This window comes from Xenopus tropicalis, chromosome 8 (genome assembly GCF_000004195.4).
Source record: "Xenopus tropicalis strain Nigerian chromosome 8, UCB_Xtro_10.0, whole genome shotgun sequence".
Classification (NCBI taxonomy): domain Eukaryota; kingdom Metazoa; phylum Chordata; class Amphibia; order Anura; family Pipidae; genus Xenopus; species Xenopus tropicalis.
In genome coordinates, this window is record NC_030684.2 from 58003637 (window position 1) to 58027034 (window position 23398).

The 23398-nt window shown below is 37.9% G+C and overlaps 1 protein-coding gene across 2 annotated transcripts in view; it reads left to right on the forward strand.

Moving 5' to 3' along the window:
* mtm1 (myotubularin 1) overlaps positions 1-20363 on the forward strand; it is a 41744-nt gene extending 21381 nt beyond the window's left edge. The window contains exons 7-15 of one of the 2 annotated variants that reach the window (XM_031890426.1): positions 5392-5475; positions 9998-10147; positions 10496-10684; positions 10919-11104; positions 11531-11737; positions 12776-12868; positions 13021-13134; positions 14114-14290; positions 14931-20363. In XM_031890426.1, the coding sequence (XP_031746286.1) occupies positions 5392-5475; positions 9998-10147; positions 10496-10684; positions 10919-11104; positions 11531-11737; positions 12776-12868; positions 13021-13134; positions 14114-14290; positions 14931-15095 (1365 nt within the window). In that variant the 3' untranslated portion in view covers positions 15096-20363. Of the gene's footprint in view, positions 1-5391; positions 5476-9997; positions 10148-10495; positions 10685-10918; positions 11105-11530; positions 11738-12775; positions 12869-13020; positions 13135-14113; positions 14291-14927 lie in introns of both variants that reach the window. The other variant, NM_001015828.1, reaches the window with a different exon arrangement.
* Positions 20364-23398: the final 3035 nt, after the last annotated feature.

A 23398-nucleotide genomic window follows, 5' to 3' on the forward strand; every position in this document is an offset into this window, starting at 1 on the left:
AGTCCGATTTGCCTTAATACTTATTTCCTGTATCCCTGTGGTTCAGCTGAATGATTGCTGATCATCAAGCCCTGATTATAGATTGAATCCTATTCATCCTACACACCTATTTATGCTTCTCATGGGCAAAGCAGCTGGACAAATCTAGCAGCCTTTGCGTAGGCATGTTTGGTGCTTTGATGTTCTCTGTAACAGGTAAAGGTAACTAAAGGTAACTCAGGGAAACATTTAAATCAGAACTTTAGAAATACTTTCTTCCATGTTCTGTTTGATTCACATCGTGAGTCATGTCCATAAGGAGGTGGCAGCACCCACAAAAGGCCACCGTTCCATGTATATGTAAGCACTATAGTGTCTTAACAACCCATCTTAAAGATGGCCTTTCCATAGTTAAGTTAAAACACTTATTGACATTATCGGAAATGTCTGTGGAAGCAGCATTGGCACATAATTTCTGGCAGTTTATGGGTATTTGTATGCGTGAACTACTGCACAATGCAAGTATTGGCTACAGTGGAGCACAGGTCGCTGCCATTGGACAGATGAAAGCGTTCTCTGGGGTTATAAATTACTCTTCACAATATAACTGACGGACAAGTCTGGATCTGAGAGTACTACCTTCTTAAATGCATATTGTCAACTTTAGTTATCTGGAGGAGGAAAAGTGGTCTGGGGCTAAGTTTCCTAATTTTGGTTTGGGCCCTGGGCAAAGGCAAAAACTTTGTGATGACATAAACATATTTTTTGGTAATACCGTGCTTATTGCATTCATAATGAAATGTTGGACATGCAGTTCTATATTTGGAGCAAAATTAGAACAGATGCCGCACTCACAGGATTGCATTTTTTGTGAACAAAACGTTAATCTGTTCTATATTTGGTAATATGGTGTGTGTGATAGTTTGAGTCACATTGTAGATCATTCAGCTCTGCTGAACGTATATATAATAAGGCAGATAAGTAGTACAACTGTACTGCTTTATCTTCCCTATACTGCCCTATATTTGCTGACTTTACAGAAGTGTTCATTTCACAAAGCAAAATGAGCTGCACTGGCCATGGTAATTTTTCTACTTTGCCAAATTGTTATTTTATATTTAGGCTATTCATCTATTTCCCTGTTAAATATATGGTTACCAGACATGTTCCTTTCATAATAAATACAGAATGGCAGCATTGATTGCTCCTTTTAGGGAAGGTTTGGGCACTTTACTTGCAACAGCAGACTGGACTGAATTCTGTCTGTGTCAGCATTATAGACTCTCCTAAATAAACAGCACTGCAGTGTCGACCAAAATAATATTGCAGGGGTGTGGGATGTTGTCTTTCTCTGTAAGAAAAGCAACAAATCTGTTTAACAGTTTTCAGTCTTAATACGGTAAAAAATATTTTGGCTGTACAGGTATAGGACCTGTTATCCACAATGCTCGGGACTAAGGGTATTTTGGATAAGGGGTCTTTCTGTAATTTCTTCGGATCTTCATACCTTTCATCTACTAAAAAACAATAAAACATAAATTAAACCCAATAGGACTGTTTTGTCTCCACTAAGGACTAATTATATCTTAGTTGGGATCAAATACAAGGTACTGTTTTATTATTACAGAGAAAAAGGAAATCAATTTTAAAAATCTGAATAATTTGATTAAAATGGAGTCTATGGGAGACAGGATTTCTATAATCTGGAGCTTTCTGGTTAACATGTTCCCTTATAATGGATCCCATACCTGTACTCAAGTAAACAGAGGGGAAAAAGTGTACTTAATGCTACTTTTTCTGCCTGTTTTTATCCAGACAGAAAACTGGAATCAGTAAATTAAGACAAATTAAGTGACGTGTGGTGTACCAAAATAACTCCACAAAATGTCCCCTGCATCGATATACATCCTGTCTTGCTTAATATCTATAGTAAAGGTTAACAGCTATGGCACCAACTCATCAGTACTGTTGCATAGAAAATAATCAAGATGAATAGGTAGGGCTCTGCTAAACCACTACTGTTTATTGATCATCCAACACTCAGTAGGTACAGTCATGTTCGCTCAAATTCCCCTGTAGTCACTTGCGTGCAATATTCGGATTAAGCCGAATCCAAGTGCCTGGAAAACCGAATCCGAAGCCTTAAAATCCTGTGACTTTTGGTCTCGTGAACATGGAAGTAAAAAGGTTTCTAAGCTTTGCGCACATCTCTTGAACTCTCTGTAGCCTTCTGTATTTGGGCAAATCTTTTACGAAGGATTCGGAAATCAGCCAAATGCAAAAATAGTGGATTCGTTACATCCCTATTTATAAGGTTCTATCCAGGTCCTCTGCTTTTTATGTTCAGACCTGAAAATGTTTTTCAGTTTATATCAAGGTAAACTACCGCTGTACTGTCCAATACCTCTCTGTTCCTCCTGCATTAACAGAAACCGCCTGTCACCATACATGTGCATGAGAGGGGGCGCCAAGGGGTATGCACTGTTCATCAGAGAAGTGTTTCATGTGCCATTGGCCTTTGGCGTAAGTGAAAGAGAATAATGAATATATGTATCAACTGGGCAGAATTTGTGTTACGTAAAAGGCAGTTTAATTCCATCCCTAAGTTTAAAACAGAATGTTCTCTTTACATCCACTTTCTAAAAAATCCACTTGTAAATCTTTCTCTTCAACTTGAACTCTTCACCTAGACTCATAATTGCTTTTTTATTATTATTGTCTGGCAGAACAGAAAGGCTTACATACTATGGGCTGAACTAAAGATATCATTAAAGGTTTTAGTATAATCACAGCAGTGCTTTGGTCTCCAGACTTTACTGCTAAGAAATATTGGCCTATTTGCTAAAGCGCTAATGCTCCAAACAAACTGTTTATGAAACAATCCAAGTAATAAATAGGGATGCACCTATTCTCACTTTCCCTTTGGAAAGGAGAATGTGTATGTATATATGTATGTTTGTGTATATATATTATAATATATTTGAGAGAGAATATATCATGTAATATATAATTAGCAGTTGGCATATTTTGTGGCTTGGAAGGGTAGAGAGGCAGATTTGTCTTTCTGTAGAAAGCTTAATACTGATCGATGAAAAGCAAGAGGGGTTTTTATAGCTCCACATGCCCACCAAGGGCCTCATTGTTGAACCCAATTCGTTGCCTGGAACCAATAGTCTAAAGTAAGAGAAAAGGATAACTGTTGTGTTTAAGTGTTTGTGCAGTGAAAGTGGCAGGCATTTGGTTGAATAGAAGGTTGGTGATTTATAACCCAGAGAACAGATGAAGCCAGCCAGTCAGAAACAGAAAATCCTTTGTAAGCAAGGATCGGGGCTGTTTGCAGGTGTTCCTTCAATGCTTCCTTTTGTTTCCATCCTAGGCTGTGCCGTGATGGGCTCTCGCTGAATATGTACCATACATTTTAACTATGCCTGTGCTCACGGGTCTTGCATTCTTGATCATCTGCTGTAATCATTACTTAAGCAGTAATTACTGGTGTGGATCTGAGAAAAATAAGACATGTTCCAGTGATGATAAGAGTGGAGCATGCAGTATATTTTAGACAATTGCCAAGAAAAGCTTTTAAAGGAAGACTATTCCCTTGAACATTGTATACAGAGTCTCGTTAAACATATACCACTAAAGTGCCCTTGTTTAAAAATGTTTTCTATAAATACTTTTCATATGAAATGTCCTTTTTTAATTTTCTTACTAATAAATTTCTCTTGCTCTTATGAGCCACTGTGTTCGCACAAAACAAGGGCTCGTGTGGATGCTACGTCATATCTGCCAGTGAATGGATAGAGGTCTTTTCCTACCACACTTTCTGTTAGGGACCCATCCTCAAGTTCAAGATGGAATGGGATTCAGATATTTCTCGATATTTCTTAAAGCTTAGTTTAAGGGCAGTTTATTTTGCCCAAATACATGGTGTTTAAATGCCAGTAACAGCCTCTTGTAGCCCGTCCCGCTGCTGTAAAATCCACCTACCTTGTTCCTGCACCTGAAAGCATGGAATATGCTCGGGTGCGGGTACATGTAGCCGATATCCGCCAAAAAAGCAAGCATTTTCGGCGGATATCCGCTACATGTGCCTGCACATCGGCTTACTGAAAATATGCTACATGTGGCATTAGCCTAAGGGTGTTTGTAAACGGGAGTTTTTTTAGTATAAAAAAAAGTCCTCTTGAAATTAAACTCAATTTCCTTTTTTTCTATTAAAATATCCATACCTGGTATTTAAAAACCTCAGCTGTCAGTCTTATATTGCTTGTCCCACCTCTGTGCCTCAGTTATAGCAAGTACTTTTACTTTCCATTCTGTACTTCATGTGGAGAACTGCGTAATCGCACAGCAACCCAGAAGGCATTTTTTGCATGTTATTGTGATTACAGTCAGTAAGCCATCACCCTTACCAGTATGTTTCATACAAGAGATGTGGGACTTAGGACTCCTTGTGGTATACTGAATGTGGTATACTGGCTTATACAGATCTATTGATAATGGATTATATAAGCAGGGCTGTATTTATAAATAGGGCAGCAGCTTTAGTGGGGTAGCCCATGGGTGCTTATTAGATAGATCTGGTCGCATGCCTAGGGCAGCACTGAACAAAGCCCTGTTTATGATACAGAATCTAAGATTGGCAAATTCTGTGATTGTCTTCTTATAACGGTCCCCAACTGATGTATGTCTGGTCCATGGTATTGGTTAAATGCATTCGAATTTTACCTTTACTGTATTTAGCATGCCAGGGTAAAAATGTTGTAAACTCCTTGAAAATGTACATTCTGGAAGCTTTAAAGATGATTTGGTATGAATTCATGAGACCTTTAATGGAGTAGGTAGAAAGGTGTATGTAAATTATGATTTTACTCTATACAGCTAAACTAAATCTAAAACACAGCAGGAACTGCTATGAATGATATATATCCTTTGTAAAGCCCAGGATAACATGCCATTTCAATATCATGGATTAATATCTATATATGACTTGTATATTTATATATATATATATATATTTTTTTTTTATTAATAAGAGAAATACTAAAAAGGCTAAACGATAAAGCTCATTTAGGAACGCAAATGGAAATTTGCACTTTGCTTGGAACACTGCTGTGGTAAATGAGGCCTTATGTCCTATGTTTCACTTTGCTTTAATATTTGTTTTAGATGAATATTATTAAACAGCATTAGGCCGAACGATATATTATGCTTGAGTGTATTATTCATAATGTACTTATTCAGCATTCCTGTAGTAAAAAAATATGTATTATTCAGCATTCCAAGCAGTAAAATAAAAAAGAAAACAGGGTATTTTAGCTAAACACGAGTGCCAAGTGCAACTCATGCGCCTACAGCAAATTCATATCTGCAGAGCATGGTTTTGACTTGATTTATGTTACTACCCTCCAGCTTCTTTTTGCCTTTCAAAACGAGGAGAAATTTCCAGAGAATGGCTGGGCAGTGTATGATGCAATGACTGAGTTCCGCAGACAGGTATGTCAGCCTAATTATTATTATTAAGCACAGTAACGCATGGTCAGACATGAACAGCCTTTGTTTATTACATTTCCCCCTTCAGTGCTTATTTAATCAACTGTGCAATAGAGGACAAGTGTACAACTAAAATCATTTCATTTTCATTACAATGTGTAATCTCTTGATAATATTTTTGGTTTATGCAGGTACAGGCTGCTGGATAATGAGGCATATGGAATGGAGTTGTTTAGTTCATTTTCTTCTACTTCCCCCAATTACTTTTTGTTCCAGTATTGGCGTATCAAAACACTGTGTGTAACGTGCCATTCACCTCTGAAGATTGTTAAATGTTTAGGATTTTGCCTTTCTGCAATTAATGTGTGATTCTATGGAGGGTAATATCACTTATAACTGCAGTCACACTACTTATGTTACCAGTATTACATTAATCGCCAGCAAGGTTCAATAAGTACTTTAGGGTCAATGGCACACAGAGTGCTCATCAATGCTGTCCTCTCAGTGAGAATTGTAGTGAACTCCTCATCACTGCTGCTATGTAGCACAACCCATTTCTACTAGGTAATGAGCAACTGCTGCTATGTGGCACAAGCCATTTCTACTAGGTAAGCCTTACTTAGGAACTAGGTCCTAGTTGGGAACATTTCTACTAGGTAAGCCTTACTTGGGAACCCCATATTTCTTGGGGGAACACCTTGAAATGTGCTGTAAGGCATCCATTTCCTATTAAACATAATAGGAAGCAGTGGTCACTACAGTTTTCTGTAAGCATGCCACAACCACCACAAATGTCCAGGTGCCAAGCCTAAAGTCAGTCTCTACAAACCTATGGGAAATGAATCTCCCACAATGCAGGTATCATCCACAGAAATATACGCAGCTTGCAAAATAAACTGTGTGATGTATAAAGTCAGGCATGTACAGAGCATTAACAGTAAGGGCTTTGGCACACCGTAAAGATTTGTTGCCCATGGTAGCTCTCCTAAATCTCCTTAAAGGTTTTAAAACCTATTACTTGAAATTATCTGACTTAATTGCAGGAAGTAGTTAAGGAAAGCAAACTGCGATGAAGCCCGATCAACACAAGTAATATGTTTTACTTAAGGTTATCGCAATGTTAGGCAATGGCAGGGTACTTCTGGGAATTTGTCGCCCGTAGTAGCACAGGGCAATAAATCTTATGGTGTGCCATTGCCCTAAGGTTAGTAATTACCAGCATTAACCAGCAAATTTAGTTCTCACTGAGGGTTTACAAGACACGGAATGGTAACCCAATAAAATCTCAAAAGACTAGGGACAAATAGCAGAATTGCTGGCAAATACAGTAATTTCTTATACAGGTATAGGATGTGTTATCCAGAATGCTCGGGACCTGGGGTTTTACAGATAGGGGATCTTTCTGTATTTTTGGTCTCCATACCTCAATTAAGCTTAAAAAAATATACAAATTAATTAAATTCAATAGTATTGTTTTCCCTCCAGTAAGAATTAATTATCTCAATTAGGATCAAGTACAAGGTACTGTTTTATTACAACAGAGAAAAAGGGAATCATTTTTTAAAATTTGAATTATCTGATTAAAATGGAGTCTATGGGAAATGGCTGTTCCGTAATTCAGAACTTTCTGGATAAAAGGTTTCGAGATAACCGATCCTATACTTGTACTGCAAGCACCTTAAAGGAACAGTAACACTAAAAAATGAAAGAGCTTTAAAGTAATAAATATATAATGCACTGTTGCCCTGCACTGGTAAAACTGGTGTGTTTGCTACAGTAACACTGCTATAATTTATGTAATAAGCTGCTGTGTAGCCATGGGGGCAGCCATTCAAGCTGGAAAAAAGGAGAAAAGGCACAGGTTACATAGCAGATAACAGATAAGTTCTGTAGAATACAATAGTGTTTTATCTGTTATCTGCTATGTGTCTGTGCCTTTTCTCCTTTGAATGGCTGCCCTCCATGGCTACATAGCATCTCATTTATATAAATCAGTGCTGTCCAACTGGCGGCCCGCGGGCCGCATGCGGCCCTCGACCCCCCTCTGTGTGGCCCCCCACCTGTCTGGCTGCTTTGATGGCTTACGTTTGTGTAAGCTTTAAATGATATCAATACTGAGATTAACTGGCCCCCTGCATGGTTCTCACCACAGATTCAGGCTGTAATCCCTCTGTATTGTTTAAAAATGTAATCCCCTGTGTTGTTCACACCTTTTAATCTCTGCATTGTTCACCCCCTGCAGTGTTCACACCTCAGGCTGTAATCACCCACATTGTTCACCTCTTCACACCTCAGACATTGTATGTACTGCCTGGCCTATGCTGCCTGTGTATAGGCAGCATAGGGTAGGCTGAGTATGGCACATAGGCAGCATAGGGCAGGGAGGGTAAAACCGGAAAATCGGCTCTTCTGGTGCAGAGAGCGCAATTGCGTTCTCTGCACTAGCGATCTCACCGGGGGGGGGGGGGCATCCAGGATATGTCCAGAATCGCTCCTGGTCTTAATATGACATAATATAATTCTTTAACATATGAATGATGGTTGATATCCCTGCAGCGACCATTGTGATAAAGTGGGTGTGGTTTGAAGTGGGTGTGGTTTAAAATGGGGGAGTGGCCAAAACTGGCTTCCATTAGCGGCCCTCCACCATGTATGCTAGAGAATTTCCGGCCCTCGGCACCGCAGAAGTTGGACAGCACTGATATAAATTATAGTAGACTTTCTGAAGTAAACACACAGCTTTTACCAGTGCAGGGCAGCAGCACATAATATTTTAGTTACTTTTATACACTTTCATTTTTTGGTGTTACTGTTCCTTTAATAGCACGTTCTATATTATGCTATGCTAAAAGACTTTTCTTAACTACTGGTATATCACCAATAAAGTTGCTACACATGATAAAATTGCATTTCAGCAATGATTGGGCCCGAAGTGAAAATCCAGATTTGCTAGAGCCCCAAGTGGGGTTTTCCAACTACGAACAAAGAGGTGTAAGAAATCCTCTCATGTTTTCAGAATTTGCTTCTTGCTGATTTCTCAGACAAGTACTAGGTGTAAAACAGCAGCTGCCATAAAAGCACATTGATATTATACAAGTAACTTTTAGATCAGTCCTCTGGGATTCCCAAACAGACAAATGATATCTCTGCATAAATTCAGAAAAGTCAGAAAAATAAATAGGCCTATGCTTGTCTCCTAAATAATACATCAGCCCAGTGAGATTCCTAGGATTATATTGTATTGTAACACAGTGCTGCTTAATATATATAGTAGTCTACACAGAATTTATAAGGAGTTCATGCTTTCCTCATGTAACTTACTGTATTGAGGACCCCACACATACAGACATTGACTGCTGCCTCTGTCTCTCTTGAACAAGTTGGCAGCTTATTGGCACATGTAGGGCCCACAACATTTGCCTTACAGTAAATGATCTCTGCTTATTCAAATATCAGTTAGGTTGGCATTGTTTGTGTGTGGCTGTGGTTACTGTACATATGGCAGTACATAACATACACACCTTAAGTTAATATACAGAGGCAATACATTGGCATTTTACTTTTATAACCTAAACACTTACGTGGTCAAAATCATATTCTATAAATGCACTTTGCCATAGTTGAGACTATGTGTAACTTCTCAGCATGGGCTTTGTCCCCATTTAGCAGCCATGGCATTTCTGTGGAAATGTTGTGACAAATAGAACCATAGAATCATATGCAATTACTGACCCTTAGCATAGGTGCTATATAGTTATCAGTTCTCATTGCATACCATGGAGAGCCATTTGACGTTCCGGGCGTTTATTCGGGTACTTTAACTATACAAACGTTACAGCTGCAGTGACTGATCTACTCGTGATATTTGCTTTAAGGACAATCAATTTACTCGCCTTTTGAGCATTTTCAATTAGTGATTTATCAGTAATTTGAGGCTGAGGACTCTTGAGAATGCATGCTCATTAGTATAGCCTCACTCTCTGCAAGCTTAAAGTACTGATGGCATTACTATGTTCTACAGTAACCATGTTTGAGTTCCTTGTCATTTACTCTAACTGTTTTGGAACAAAGTAGCCATGGTTTCACCAGCCCAGCAGAGTACTACGTGGTATCAAATGTTTTTCCCATTCCATCCTTGTAGTATGAGAGACCATTTCCAGGCGGATTGCCCAGGTTGAGTCAGCCTGTTAGTGTAACAGCTGCCATGCCAATGACCAGTCAGCCCATCTTACATAGTTAATCGTTTTGCAATTGACAAGATTACAACCATTACCAGTGCAGACATATTCTCCACTATGTCTTTGTGTTTAGAAAAATCCTTTATATATCATCACTCTGCTTTTTTAAATGCTTGGTATGGAAAAAATGTTTGCCCGCCTCTTTAGTTAATGTTTCCAACCACAATCACAATGTTCTTCTGGGATTTTATCACCACCAAGTGGCCTTATACCCACAGTACATGTGTTACGGAGAAACAGAAAATTGGAATAGCCATTTATTTTGCTTTTGTTGCTCTGTTTCCAAGGGTTTGCCTAATGGCCAGTGGAGAATAACATTCATTAATAAGAATTATGAGCTTTGTGACACCTATCCGCCTCTCTTGGTGGTGCCGTACAGTGCTTCTGAAGAGGATCTTAAAAAAGTTGCTGCTTTCAGGTCCAGGAACAGGATTCCGGTAAGTGTTATAAGGGGTTCAGGAAAACAAAATATCTTCTGTTGCCACTTTAAGGTAAACTATGCACTTTTAGATATCAAATTCATGTAAACCTTATGCTTATATAAAAGCTAAACATACTATCATTTAATTGATCTTACTTATCTCCATATTTTTGCCCAATAATGAATAATTGTTTACAACTGTGATGGTCTAGACCAGTGTCAGAGGCCCTGAGGAATGAAGGGAATTCCCCACTGCTGAGGAACAGTTTAGCGGAGTTGCCAGTCCTTTTGTTTTAGACTTGCACATTAACCATCTTAGGTTTGATGCTTGGATTTCACAACAGAACTTAATCATCTCCTCTAGGTTTTGTCTTGGCTGCATCCAGAGAATCAGTCTGCTATTATGCGTTGCAGCCAGCCTCTTGTGGGTATGAGTGGCAAACGTAATAAGGATGATGAGAGGTATCTGGATATTATCAGGGATACAAATGGCCAGACATCCAAGTTGACGATCTACGATGCCAGGCCTAATGTTAATGCAGTAGCAAATAAGGTAAGTAGCTCAGCCACTATACGGAATGCTTATTGTGAAATCAAAGGCTACAGAACTTACTATGCAGCTTTTTGCACCTCAGGCTATGTAGTCTGTCCAAATAGGCATATCTTGTATGTCATATCACATTGAAGGCGAAAGACATAAATGAAATAGGTGGTGCTTATTTAGGTCATGAACCTGTTAAATGTGGTGTCTATAATATGAGCTGATCTAGTTGTATTGATCTTGTAGGCCACTGGAGGAGGCTATGAGAGCGAGGATGCGTATCCTAATGCAGAACTAGTTTTCCTTGATATTCATAACATCCACGTCATGAGGGAGTCCCTAAAAAAACTAAAAGATATTGTCTACCCAAATGTAGAGGAATCTCACTGGCTTTCCAGTTTAGAATCAACTCACTGGTTAGAACATATTAAGGTAAGTAAAAACTTATACACACGTATACCATAATGTGTATGATTGGAACCTTAGATTGTAAGCTCCACTGGGGCAGGGACTGATGAGAATGATGTACAGTTTTTGTAAATGCTTTTGATTATGTTGGTACTTTATAAATATAGTAAATTATGTAATTTATAGCAAATAATAATATCCATAGGCCAAGAATCTGCCCCATATGGCATTAGCATTAGACTTGTACTCTTATTTTTTCTTCATTGTCACCCTGTTTATGTGCCACCAATGCATCTCAGCCATTTCTTCTGTTTCTCCTCACTAACTTCTCCCACCCTAACTAAAGCCTGTTGCCCTACCTCTGCTAGAAAAGGCAAATATTTACTGCTCTGTTGAAAAGAAAATCAGGCAAACAGATTTTTCATTCTAACAATGTTTTTATTATTTCAGCTTGTCTTGACAGGTGCAATCCAGGTGGCAGATAAAGTGGCTTCAGGGAAAAGTTCTGTTGTTGTGCACTGCAGTGATGGGTGGGATAGGACAGCACAACTAACATCACTCGCCATGCTGATGTTGGACAGCTACTACAGAACTATTGTTGGCTTTGAAGTTCTGGTGCAGAAGGAGTGGATTAGTTTTGGACACAAATTTTCATCGGTAAGCATTGCTTTTTAGTTAGAAAGTCAATGCAAAGATCTAATAGGTAACTAAGGGCTGTTGAAGTTGTGCAATATAGTAAATAGGGCTACATACTGCATACCTGAAAGTGGCAATATTTGCGCTATGTTGCTAATGGAGTTTATGTTTCATGATAAACACCTAACACTGAGGTAGGTAAGCAGTCCTGCAAGCAATGTGGTTGTTGATAAAAACAATATTTAATTCAGAATATTGAAACCTTGATTGCCTTTTAATAATATAAAGTAAACATTGTTTTTATCATCAACCAAGTTAGCTGCAGGAGTACCTGCTTATCCACTGTTAGAGCTGCCCCCCACTGCAGTGCAGTGATATCTCAATAAATTACCCTGTTTCACTGAAGAACATGTGTACTCTCCGGGTTGTTTGTATAAATTTGAAATGTCTACAGCCAGCACGGGGCCTGTTACCTGTTGACGAGTACTCACTGAGAACACTGGAACCTATTTCGGATGTTTAGCAGTTTCCTTCTTTACATATACAAATTGAATTGGATGATTCGCTCATGTGACAGCCCAGGATTTATAGAGAGGTGGTCGCTGTTATATATGGTTAAAGCAATATTTTTTTACTACCATGGAGAGCAGCAATCTTTTATATTTTTTATAGTTAAAAAACAATTTGTATCAGTGGCTACCAATTCATTGTTAGAATAAAGAAGTATCTGTACAGGAGACTTTTACTGCATCACATAGTTACTTTGAAAGCCATCCAGAGTGTTATGTTTTACTCTACTTAACAGTTACTTCATTGCTGGTTTTTGTGTTTATGTGCAGTGCTTTAATAATTTAATTATTTAAAATTTAATAATCTTATCTAACTTTCTTGCAAAATATGTGCGGTTATTTGCTCTTTAAAAAAAGTATGTGGATGAAATGAAATGCTGTCATTTATTGGCAGTTCTTTTTATTACATTGGTAAAACATCTTCCATCAAAGATAGTGATCCTAATAACCATCCTCTATTATAATACATATTGTGCTCTGATCATTTCAGAGAATAGGACATGGCGATAAGAATCATGCTGATGCCGACAGATCTCCTATCTTCCTGCAGTTTATTGATTGTGTTTGGCAGATGTCAAAGCAGGTAAATGGCTCTGAGCTAAGGTGTATATATTAAGCTTGCCAACCATTGTTTGAGTGTGTAGAAGCAAAATAACTATCATGCTAATAGAAATATTTGTGTTTTTATGCTCCTTTACTTTCACCTGTAATATGACCTATTTATTTTCATTCCAGTTTCCAACAGCGTTTGAATTCAATGAGCATTTTTTGATCACAGTATTGGATCACCTTTATAGCTGCCGGTTTGGAACATTCTTGTATAATTGTGAAAACATCAGAGATAAAGAAGTAAGTAGGAATAATGTGGAATTCACACAACGGTTTGCTTGTTAGTGTAGGGAATCTAAATCTTTTCCACACTGTGTGAACTAAAACTCCCCGCATCGCCCAGACGCAAGTGGCTACTAGAGGAATTCCGCAGATCAGTAGAATCTGGAAAGGAACATGTTTTTACCAGTAAAAGAACCATGTGGCATTAAAAGACATCTTGTTTTAATTAAGGTTCTGTTGGCATGAGGCTTTTCCCAATGTTTTTCCACTGGACAGGTTTCCAGGTGGCCAGTGGAAAAACACTCCAAAGTTCCCCTCCACTCAATTGAATTGTAGTCACTTAAACCAGTATGGTGCACTCACAGGTCAAAATATGGACAATACAGATCCAGATAATTACCATTACCATAAATGCCAGTGCCCTTAAGGGTGAAGTAAAGCCTAACTAAAGAAGTAGATTGTTTTGGGCTTCTGTACCAGCCCAAGGCAAGCACAGACCTTTAGCAGTAAAGATCTGTGCCACTGAGCATGAGTGTCACAGACACTTCTAACAGAATTCAAGATGGTGAGCTCCTTTGACAACTTTGAAGGCCTGGGCCAGAGGCTGAACCTTTCGGCTGGTGCAGTAAGTTTAATATAAAAAATATGGCATTTTAGCCATTCCTTATTAGGGTTTAGTTCTCCTTTAAAAGCAAAAACGAATAACCCACCAGCTGTGTAGAAGATGGTATATAGTAACATGCCTTGTGATGTTTTGTGGCAACTTTTACAGCATGCCCTGCTTATTATTGTGATATTCCGTGTGAGTTATGTCAAAATTGGACAGCCTGAATGCATTTACACAGGTATAAATATAACTTTTAATATCCTTTACACTATTGTTTTAATAATATTCAGTGTAAGTGTAATGAGAAATCACTGTTTTGAGAGCCTAGTGTCATGTACTAACACACTAGAAAACCATGTCTGATATAAGGTTTTCCTTTTTGCCTTGCAGAAAGTGAGAGAAAAAACACAGTCTTTGTGGTCATTGATAAGCAGTGAAAAATCAAAATACACAAATCCTTTCTACACCAAGGAACTGAATCGAGTATTATATCCTGTTGCTAGTATGCGTCACCTGGAACTTTGGGTGAATTACTATATTAGATGGAATCCAAGAATCAGGCAGCAAGTAAGTTGGTCATGTCAAGTTGGTATTAGCCAGGCACCAGCCATATCTCTGCTCATTGTAAACAGTTGGCCAAGATCTTAAATAAAGTGTCACATGTTGCAAAGCACAGGCCCTAATGAGGATCATTTTTCAATGCCCAGCATGCAGACTGGATTAAAAACATTAAACAAGCCATAAAGTATTTTAAAATAGTGTTTTTATGAATGCTAAAGGTGTTCATCATTTCAAAATACAGCTCACAAGCCTATTAAACAAGAGCCAATTCCTAGGAGATGCCACAAACATACTGTATTTTACCCAGAGGTGTGGCACCACTTTAATAACATGTTTCTTCCCATCAGCAACAAGAATGTTGCCACTAGTTCTTATTTGTGCTACAGGCAAATTCATTTGTTTGCGTGTTAGAAACAGACTAGCTTTTGAATGAATAATACAAAAAAGTATTAGTGTCAGTATTATCCTTACAATCAAGTGCTCCTGTAGCCTAGCGTTTATACATGAGTACACTAGCACTGTGTAATCATGGTTTTAGTAAAATCTGAAAAATAAATCTTGTATATGCACAGTTGGTACATGTCATTTGTTTTAAATACAGCATGACATTGTACTCTCTCTCTGTCTCCCCCATTTCTTGTAGCAGCCAAACCCTGTGGAACAGCGTTACATGGAGTTGCTAGCTCTGAGAGATGACTATGTCAGAAGACTTGAGGAGCTCCAAATCACTAATTCACCAAAGATGAACAGCTCCACCACCTCGCCTTCTTCCCCATCACAGATTATGCCACAAGTGCATACACCATTTTGATCCAAGTCCTGTGTCCTTTATATTGTAAAGTCACTATTTTTATGAAAGGCCATTTTGAATGATTCCTTTTTTTTCCACTGAATTTTGTTTCTCCTGGTTGAAATGAAATGTGCCTTCTTAAGAGTATTGTATTAACATTTGGGAATATCTGCTTTTTTTTCTTTTAATAATGACCTTTTGAAGAACAAGATGTAGGAAGGATGCCATGGTTTTGCACCCAATCATGTTGGACATCAGATTTGGTGGAACATAGCTTGTATTAATTGCTTGCATTTTCAATGTCAAGGAAAGGTCCATGTCCAGTGAACAGATTGGATTCACTTCTGCCAGCTGCTTTAATATTTTCATTCCCATGTCACATGCCTATGTACAAAATAGCAGTTTCTCCAGGAGTAGAAGACCTGGGTTGTGTTGTACTTGATATTATGGATTACATCTCTTGTGCTGGTCACACAGAGCACCTAATGTGCAGTGTCTTTTTTCTTTTAATTTCCTGGTTGACATTTTGGATGTGATGAAGCCACCTGTAGAGCAATTACATCATGTAAATGTGTTGAAAACACTGCACTTTCTGTCTTTTGGGTAGAGGAGGTTGTAAAGATGGACTTTAGTGACACATTTTCACTCATACAGACTGAGTGAATGGCCACACTGTTAAATAAATGGCGTGTCATCTGGTCAGTGTGGTTCATGCTTGACGACCCTGAACCAGAACAAATGTAGCTAACAAATGGTTTATGATGTAATATAGAAGTAGAAAACACTGCATTGTATGTGCAGATGCTTGTGCCCGGCTTGCACTAAGGTTTTATGGAGATGCAAATCATATTTAGTGTTGGAGTTGCCTGTATATTCTTTTATACCAATATTTGCATAAATTATGTCATAAGCGTAAATTTTGGCCTCAGACTTGATGCTTCAGTGCAGTGCTTAGAATATATGGAAGGTGATACATTTTTTTGCTTTTGAATGACTTCTGACACAAATCTGATTTTTAAACCACCTGGTGTCCATAGCCCATTCATTTTAATACTTAATGTGATTAAACATTTGAATGAAGACAGCTGTAAGACTAAGACCGCCTACGCTTTTTTAACCTCCTCAGCCATTGCTGGGACATATCACCCATAGCAGGTGGAGGTGCAGACGTCCGTAATCCCTTGCCTTATTGTCTTTATGTCTTGGTGTTTAGTGGACAACTCAGAGACAAGTAACAGAGCATATGTGCCTTTGTACGGATGCTTGAGCCCCATGTATGTTTCATCTGTTAGTCATTAAAAATAGTACTTATCTTCAGGGAGCATAAGACATCATATTTCATTCTAAAAACAAACAAACCCCAGAGATACATTATTCATCTTTTTCTGCAGTTGTGTATGACCACATAGGAAAAAAATCCAAAGGGTTGAAAGGATATGCCAAGCAATGCAACAGACATTCTTCATGGAGCAGTGTCTTATTTTGGTGTCCCTCAGACTGTGTATAACACCAGCTATAAAAACTAGTGCTAATGCTACTGTTGTTGGTAAAAGCCAAAGCTTTGCTTTGGAACATTTAATACTTTAGATGGCAATGGATCTGGAGCCTAGAGGTTTGAATATTATATAGAAAGACAACCAAATGATTTCCTGCTTCACACTATTCAGCAGCAGTTTGTATGTTTAAAGCTGACCTATAGTCAATGAGCAGCATCATAGGTGCATTTTGTGATGATCTACAGTGACATGTTTATATAGCATTAAACCATACAGTTTTATATTGCCTTTTTCCTATATGAACTGCTTGCTGACGCTTGGATCTCTTGTTGCAGGCTAATTGTATAAGGTGCTCAGTTGTTTTGGCACTGTTGAGGAAGGGTCAAAATGCCCCAAATGACCCTTTCTTTGTGTTTGTGGTAATCGCCATTAGGTGCTTTTAGGCAGTTTTAGCTTGAAAACCCTAGACTTTGAACATTTAAGAATAACCCGACAAACACTTGCACAAGTGATCTGACCATTGTCCCTACAGGTGAATTTTACTTCTGTGTGCCATTGACCTAAAAAGGCTATTTAAATACTCTTAATTTACTTTAGACATAAGCAATTACTTAGCTAAGTACATATCTTTGACATAACATTGTAATTACTGACATTATAAAATGAACATTGATTAAAATCATACAATTATCTGATTATCTCTTTTTATGTATTCTCAATGCATATAACAGGTATACTTGCTTGCAAAACACAGTGCAATGAATCCCCACCTACCAGAATATTCTAAAATACTCAGTGTGCCTGGACTGGCAGTCTATGGATTCTGGCATTTCAAAATTTCACCCAAGTAGATTTCTTTGTGTTAGTTCATGTTCTTGCACAAGTAACTTTAGACATTTTTATTAAGAAAATTAATTCTAAGCACTTCTAGTAATAGATTTAGCCTAGTACAATTTCATTTTTTCAACAGGTTTTTTTTAAATAAATACCATTTGAAGACGTGTTCTAGCCCTACAGGACAAACCAAAATAAGGCAAGCGGACGACATTTAGTATACAGAGCTCTATGTGCGCGTTCTTGTTGAAACTGGAAGTCACTTTATGCAGCATTTCCAGTGAAGATTTATAGCATCGGCGTATCTAGTAACTTTCTTTTTTCTTGTTTATTGCACTTGGGGTCAGGGAAGAATGCTGGAAGCCGCGTTTAGTGATATAACATCCACACTGAGGGAGGCAGAGCACTGGCAAACTTTTGCTTTGCCGGCTGAGCTTAGAATGTACTGAGCGGCTTCCTGTGTGAGAAGTGTTCGTGTATGCAGCTGTAGGAAAGTAATGCACAACTTTTACGCACTGGCATTTGTTAGAGGGGCAGTACATGGGGCTGCAAGTAGACAACATGAGCGGGCATGAAGGGAATCAAGGGAAGTAATATGGCGATGGGGGCCCTTTCAAATTGCAGCAATGTCACATGCCCCCATTGACTGACAAACTATACAACATCATAAATAGAAGGTGTGGGATATGTTGACTTTATGGGCAGGGTGTTTTGAAAAGGTGTTACTGTCCCTTTAACTTATACAGAGGTGTTTTAGCCAACTTTTCTGGTGGTAGTATGAATATAGCTAGGCAGAGGTGCTGGTAATTTTTGTTGGCTCTGTTTGGGGGAGTCTTATATATGGCTTTTTTTTGAATAGCCATGCCCCAGTGCAGCTAGTGTATGATATCTTTTTTTAGTGAGACTTTTACCAAAGCCAGTAGGAGCCCTTTCTTTGGTAATAAGGTTACGTCCAGGTCTTATCTATAAATGCTCGTTGATTTTTTTATTTTAGGGGATTTCTGATCAAGATATTTAACTGCTTTTTTCTTGGGTGTTAGGCTTAAGGTGAATTCAAGGCCTTTTACAGTAAGATTTCCCTGTAATTTTGATGGATGTTAAAACTGTGCCATTACTAAGGAAAATTACATCACTAGCTTTTTTTATTAAATGATGGTTAAGTATGTTTAAACCATAACCTGCATCTGTAAAATGTAGCCAAAATCTAAATCTTTCAGAAGTTCTTCCTGCTAATGATAAATCCTATAAATCCTGGTGTCATTTTTGTTTAGAATAACTTTTAAGAGGTCATTCATGCTGTTAACTTACAATATGTTCCCCTTAGTTGTATTTCACTGAAAGTTTTGAAGGGATTGTTGAGATTTTATTTTGTAAATTATTGTAAACATAACAGTTTAGAGAGTAACACAGTGCTTTATGTTATAATGCCATAGTCTGTTGTAAAGTTGGCATATACAGCTTTTTGTATATAATGTCTGTATTCATTCATAAAACACAGTTGCAGAATACTGTGGAAAGCAATAGACTGATCAAACAGTATTTTTGAAGCCAGAACAAAATGTAAGTAGATTACTGTGGTTTTTTTTGTTGCACAGCTTTGTGATTATTGTATGTAAAACTTATCAACGCTCTTTCGCTGCTAGAGATGCTTCAGTCTTAAATAATAGGCCCCAAGACAGCAAATAGTCTGACTACAAAAGTATTAAAGCAATTCTGACATGTTCCAATGAAAATTCATAGGAACGTGTCAGTATTAGTAAAGAAATGCAGCACGAAAATCTTGCTGCCCCCCAGCCTTGCATGCCTGACAAAGTGGCAGGAGAGCCTTTAGCCATGTCAGCTTTGGTAAGTACCGCTGGGGGCAACTTTGGAGAACTTTTGGCTACAAAGATTTTCCTGCCCCAACTTTTTACTGATATTGACACGTTTCTATAGATTTTCATAGGAACATGTCAGAATTGCTTTAAAGGACAAGGAAAGCCCACTGAAAATGTCTTTCTATATAAAAAGACTTACTTCGGCAGCGCTCTGTAATCCCCTCCAACAGCAATCTTTTTCAAGCAGCACTGTTTTTTTGAGAAGAAAAACGCTGACTTGTGTCTGTTACGAACCTCCCATGCAGCTGCGGATTTAGATAAGACCAAGACCAGTGATTCTGCGCAGTAGTGTCTTCCAGGGAAGCAGAACGGATTGAGTGGTAGAGTAGAAGAAATAACTAACCTCACAAATGTCCGCCAATAGCAACCTTCGCATCTGGTTGCCACGCTGATTCCAATACAGAGCTAAAACACATAAGAGAGAGTGGGATAGACTGGTGCATAAATTATGGCAGCGTGAAAAGGACTAGAGGAGACTATCACAAATCTGCTGGATGTAAGTGAAGAAGGTGCTCTTGACAGATACAAACTTAGCTATTATTTGCAGGAAAGGGGTCTGTATCTGACTGGCAAAACTATTAATATGGGCTTTCCTTGTCCTTTAATACTTTTGTGTCAGAACCTGCAGTCACACAGATGCTTTGGGGGGGAGGCATTAATAGTTGGATAAATTCATTAAGTTCCCTTCATATTTGGGCTATATTTATTTTGCAGCTGTATAATGTGTTTATTTTTTTAATCAAAGGCAAAAGTGCCTTAAAATTAAGGAAAAAAAACTCAGTTCTAAAGGAATATATCTTTAAAAGGCTGTAGCACTATGTAAAGTGGATAAATACAATAAAAAAGTAAGTAGTAAATATTCTATTTTACTAAAATATTTTCACAGCATTGGGTACAGCACATTATACATGTAGAGTAGAAATGGCTGAACAGAATTGTCCTTTCTTATGGAGTACATACTTTGTATAACATATCCAACAACAATTGTCTAGAAATTATTTTGTGAAAAATGATGTATACTGCTTTTGTTTGAAAATATAAATAAAACATAATGGTAAACTGAAATAAAACTGTAAATACTACACATGGCCTTATGCTTTAATTTGTTTGAACAACTGTGCGTATGGTACAGTGCCGCGGAATATGTTGGCGCTTTATAAATAAATGTTGATAATAATAATGATGATATGGTACAAACTGAGTAACAGAATTCAGTATCTTGAAAAGATTTTCCACCAATTTTGTGTATATATATATATATATATAAAATTCACTCTCTGGTTTTCAACTTTTTTTTATTACAGATGATAATTCAGGAATACCCACAAAACCAATTTCAGCATAGACCATTTGAGAAAGGCTAGCAAATCTGGTACAGGCATGCAGAACAGAGAGTACTAATGGTTATCAGAGAAGGCTACAAGATCACATGTGCATTCACAGCCTCTGCAGATTTGCTAGCTCTTAATACCAGGATACATCTTTAAACAGGTTCTCAGAGAAATCATTCAGAAACCATTAAAAAAAATGTAATTATATGTTTGACATAAAGAGACATTCAAGGGTTTTTAGTAAAGAAAACAGGGGACATATTTATATAGAAACATGGTACACAAGATGCATATCTGCACATATTGATCAGGTTATGTTCATAGATATCTATGTTTCACCATAGAAAAGTAATATCACCAGTTCAGGGCACTGCCTTTCGGACTATTTACAGAACTATGCATTTTTCAACAAGATATGCCTAGAGAGAATACAAATACAAGAGAGGAACGGCACTAGATTACCTGATTAGAAACCATGCAATTTGCAGGACTCCACACACCAATTACCGAACTAGTATTCGAGCCCCTGTAACAAGAATTATGCTATCTACTGTCTGATTTACCCCAGGTTTTTTTTTTTACTCATTTTTTACTACAGATTCTCAACTGAAATTAGATCAAGGATTGTTCACCTTTAAATTAATTTTTAGTATGATGTAGAGAGTGCTATTCTGGGACAATTCCCAACTGGTCTTCACTTTTTATAATTTGGGGTTATTGAATTATTTAGCGTTTTGTTCAGCAGCTCTTCAGTTTAGAATTTTGGCAACTATCTTGGTTGCCAGGGTCCAATTTAACCTAGCAACCAGGCAGTGGTTTCACAGAAAGACAGAAATATGAAAAGAGGAGGGCCCTATAAATAATAAAAAGTAACAATAAGAATAAAATTGTAGGCTCACAGAGCAAAAGTTTTTTTAGCTGCTAGGGTCACTAACCCCTATTTGAAAACTGGAAAGAGGAAGTTAGTTAGGAAGGCAAATAATTTAAAACTCTAAAAAAAGGTTAACCTAAAGGCGAACAACCCCTTTAAATTGGCACTAATGGGCCTGCAGTGGTCCATTGTAAAGTGATGGATTCTGAGACTTGAAGTCCCTTTGATCCTGGTGCAAGATCTCTGGGAAGTGAACCACCCACTATTGAATGCATAGAGGACTGAAGTAGGGATGGAGAACTGGTTCAATCAAGCACACAGGCAGACTTTTGTTTTTTACTCTGGAATCAGGTCGGTCTGCATTAAAAAAAAAAAACAATACATTTATTTTTAGTTTTGATAACGTTTATGCAATTTTTTTTTTTACATATGTCTAAATGAATAAGATCACTTTCAAAAATGGGGTATAATTTTATTTTAACACATTGCTACAAATCTCCCAGCACGGAAAAAAACCCAGTGGGGCCCCCAGAAATTACTTGCTCCCTGCTTAACCCCAAACTCTGATCGCAAGCAGAATGCGCAGACCAAGACAGCTTTTGCTTTCATACTGAGATGTGACTTGACACTTTTGTAGCCAAGGCTGTAGGAAATGCCAGGAAAGTACTCCTAGTTTGCTATGTTAGGAGGCCACTTAAGGGAGAAAGATACAAGAGCAGTTGTTTCCACTCTCCGCTAGTTTTTTCCTGTACAGTGAAATGTTAGCCTCTAGGAAAGCCAGACAATTTCACTGTGAAGTGGCAACGCAGATTCTGCTAGCTTGGCCTGACACAGAAGCTCAACAATAAACATCATGAAATAATGTACACCTTGTGCATAATTCTAATCTGCAGTTAAACAACACTACAAAAGAGCATGGGGTGATTTCTTCAGTACAGTGACTCAGTGCAAAGTTAAAGATTTGCATTAAACTAGTTGCTTTTGTAACTGCTGCTTCATATTCAGTCTGTTCTATGCAATAGAATTGCTTTACAATGTGCTTAAAGGGTTCCCACTCTCATTTAGCGTTCTTTCAGGAATGTCCAAACAGGAGTGCCTGCTAAAAAGTAACAGCTCTAGGTAGAATGAGTGTGGAAAAGTTCATGATTAACATGCAGTATGCCTAAGGACTGTGCAGGCAGTGCAGAAATGGCTGTAGTAGTGGGCATAATACTGTATACTCTTTGGGGAAAGATTGTGGCTGTGGATAGTTTGAGACTGGAGACCAAGGATGCCACCTCAGGGTCCCCCATCCCAGTTGCAAAAAAAAAAAAAAAAAAAAAACGAATGTTGATAAATCTCCCCCAAGTCTTACAGAGGCGCTACCAGTGTTCCTGTTGGTGTTCTCTATATTCAGAATTCTTACAAAATGCAGTGACATTGACCTATACCCCAACTTAAAAAATATAGTGTAGTTGAACTATGAACTGTTGATTTATTCTTTCTTTAGATCCACCCTCTATACTATTTGGGCACAGCATTACACAGCTTTGAGAGCTACATGTTATAAACCACCCATACTGACTCTGAACATTGTCGTATGAAAAAAACAGAAGTGAAAACTGATAACAAGCACTCTCATGGCCATAAATAGATGGGGATAAGCTGTTAAGATTCAGGAGGCAACAACCACGGCATGTGCCCATGCAAATTTACACAAAGAAAAGTGCTGTAACAATGGATGCTCTTATTCTTTACAGTCTATGTAGAGGAATGCATGGAAAGTAAAAAAAAAAAAGCCATTCATTTTCCCTTACAGAGATCTAAAAGTACAGAATCTGTATATATATATATATATATATATTATATTATATTTATATTATATATATTGAAATTGTTTTATCATTCTAACAGAGCATAGCTGCCTACTATAGTA